Raw genomic sequence first — 1,959 nt, 5'->3', positions numbered from 1 at the left:
GGAAATAATATAGGATACCAGGAAGAAAAGAAACCAAAGTGAAATCAGCTTAATGAATAAATTACAGAGACTGGATACTGAAAGGGGAGAGGATACCATTGGTGAATGGATTTCTAAGATAACCAGGGGCAAACCTGACACACTTAAATTTGGGGGCTGGAGATCATCGTACCCCACTGTTGCTGGCCACATGCCTATTAATGTCAGGAAATCCAGGGACCTCTAATCTGCCACTCCAAGGTTCTAGTTTCCAGAATACTTGACCTCGAAGGGAAAGTAGCCATGTCTCTGCAGAGAAGTCTAAAGCGGCAAGAGCAAGGCTGTAAGTGGATGGGGCAACGTTTCCCAGTGAAAGTCTTGAAGGACAGTATTTGCTACCTATGATGAATGAACAAGTGCTCTGTCCTTATGGGGGTGGGGGGGTTGCTTGGCATAGATTTCCTGGCCCAAAGGTTCACTGTCATTGCTATGGGGTGATATCAAATAGGTTCTGACTCATAGCAACCTGATGTTCAACAGAAGGAAACACCACCTAGTCCTGCCCGGGCCTGCAGCGTCCTCACAATTGTTTCTTTGCTAAATTCCTTTTATTGAGCTATCATTAACACATAATACAAATAAGAGTTGTATCATATTAAAAAGGGTTATGCAATTATCACCACAATCAACTTTGGGATGTTGTCTTCTTTCTCGTACCCACTGGTGTTGATTTCCTATTCCCCACACCCCAGATAATTATTATTTCAGTTATAGTCTTCATCAATCCTGAGTTCCCTATACAGAAAAATATGAAACAAGGGCAAATTATAGAAATGAAAGTAATCTGCAACAAGGATCAAATAAAACAGTGAAAAATCTCCAAAAACTGAACTTTCTGATTCAACTTCTCTGCCTTGAATTGAACTGATCCAGCCAGGTCCCCCCAGAAGCCAATATTTTGATAGCACCTTGCCGTCTCTATAATATCAGTAAATTCAAGTTCATGCCCAAGTAATGGTGCGTTTCATGAATAGCATCTTGATTAGCTTTGATCTTGCTTCAAGAACTAATGGGGAAGAAAATGAGCCTTTTGACTTGTTGATGGTTCTGCAGTGTGTTTGGCGCTCAAATTGACAGCTTGCTGAAGCCACAATGTCCACTTAAAAATTTTGAACCAGCTCTTTCCCTGTCCCCGCCGAGCTGTGCGGAGGCGGAGGCTCCGGTGTGTTCAAGATTCGGTCCCACCCGTAACCTACCGCCATGGCCGAGGAAGGCATTGCTTCTGGAGGTGTAATGGACGTTAACACTGCATTACAAGAGGTGCTGAAGACCGCCCTCATCCACGATGGCCTGGCACGTGGAATCCGCGAAGCTGCCAAAGCCTTAGACAAGCGCCAAGCTCATCTTTGTGTGCTTGCATCCAACTGTGATGAGCCGATGTATGTCAAGCTGGTGGAGGCCCTATGTGCTGAACACCAGATCAACCTCATTAAGGCTGATGACAACAAGAAACTAGGAGAGTGGGTGGGCCTCTGCAAAATTGATAGAGAAGGAAAACCCCGGAAAGTGGTTGGTTGCAGTTGTGTGGTTGTTAAGGACTATGGCAAAGAATCTCAAGCCAAGGATGTTATTGAAGAATACTTTAAATGCAAAAAATGAGCAAATAAAACTTGGCTAATTGTTAAAAAAAAAAAAAATTTGAACCAAATTCAGTAGCGATGGCATCAAGGGTGTTTCTACAATCTTCTTTCAGCTAGTGCCAGCTACCTGACTGTCAGCTAGAGTGTCCATTTGTCAAGGCAGACAGACTTCTCTCTCTGGGCTCATATGGAGCTGTCCCAACTGTCCTTAAAATGCTTTGTTGTTGGTGTTATTACATACTATCAAGTCAGGGCTGACTCGTAGGTACCCTATGCACAAGAGAATGAAACACCACCCTGTCCTGTATCATCCTCACAATTGTTCTTAGCTTAGAGCCCC

General features: G+C 43.7%; 1 protein-coding gene across 1 annotated transcript; it reads left to right on the top strand.

The window, feature by feature from the left end:
* The first annotated feature begins 1,165 nt into the window (after positions 1-1,165).
* LOC142461664 (small ribosomal subunit protein eS12-like) lies at positions 1,166-1,676 on the top strand. Its single transcript, XM_075563612.1, has one exon. It carries the CDS (start codon positions 1,240-1,242, stop codon positions 1,636-1,638), a length of 399 nt encoding a protein of 132 aa, XP_075419727.1. The 5' UTR covers positions 1,166-1,239; the 3' UTR covers positions 1,639-1,676.
* The last annotated feature ends 283 nt before the right edge of the window (positions 1,677-1,959 follow it).

The sequence above is a fragment of the Tenrec ecaudatus genome, chromosome 11 (genome assembly GCF_050624435.1).
Source record: "Tenrec ecaudatus isolate mTenEca1 chromosome 11, mTenEca1.hap1, whole genome shotgun sequence".
NCBI classification, from domain to species: Eukaryota; Metazoa; Chordata; class Mammalia; order Afrosoricida; family Tenrecidae; genus Tenrec; species Tenrec ecaudatus.
The sequence above is the reverse complement of the archived record's forward strand: the minus strand, read 5'-3'. Positions and strand labels throughout refer to the sequence as shown.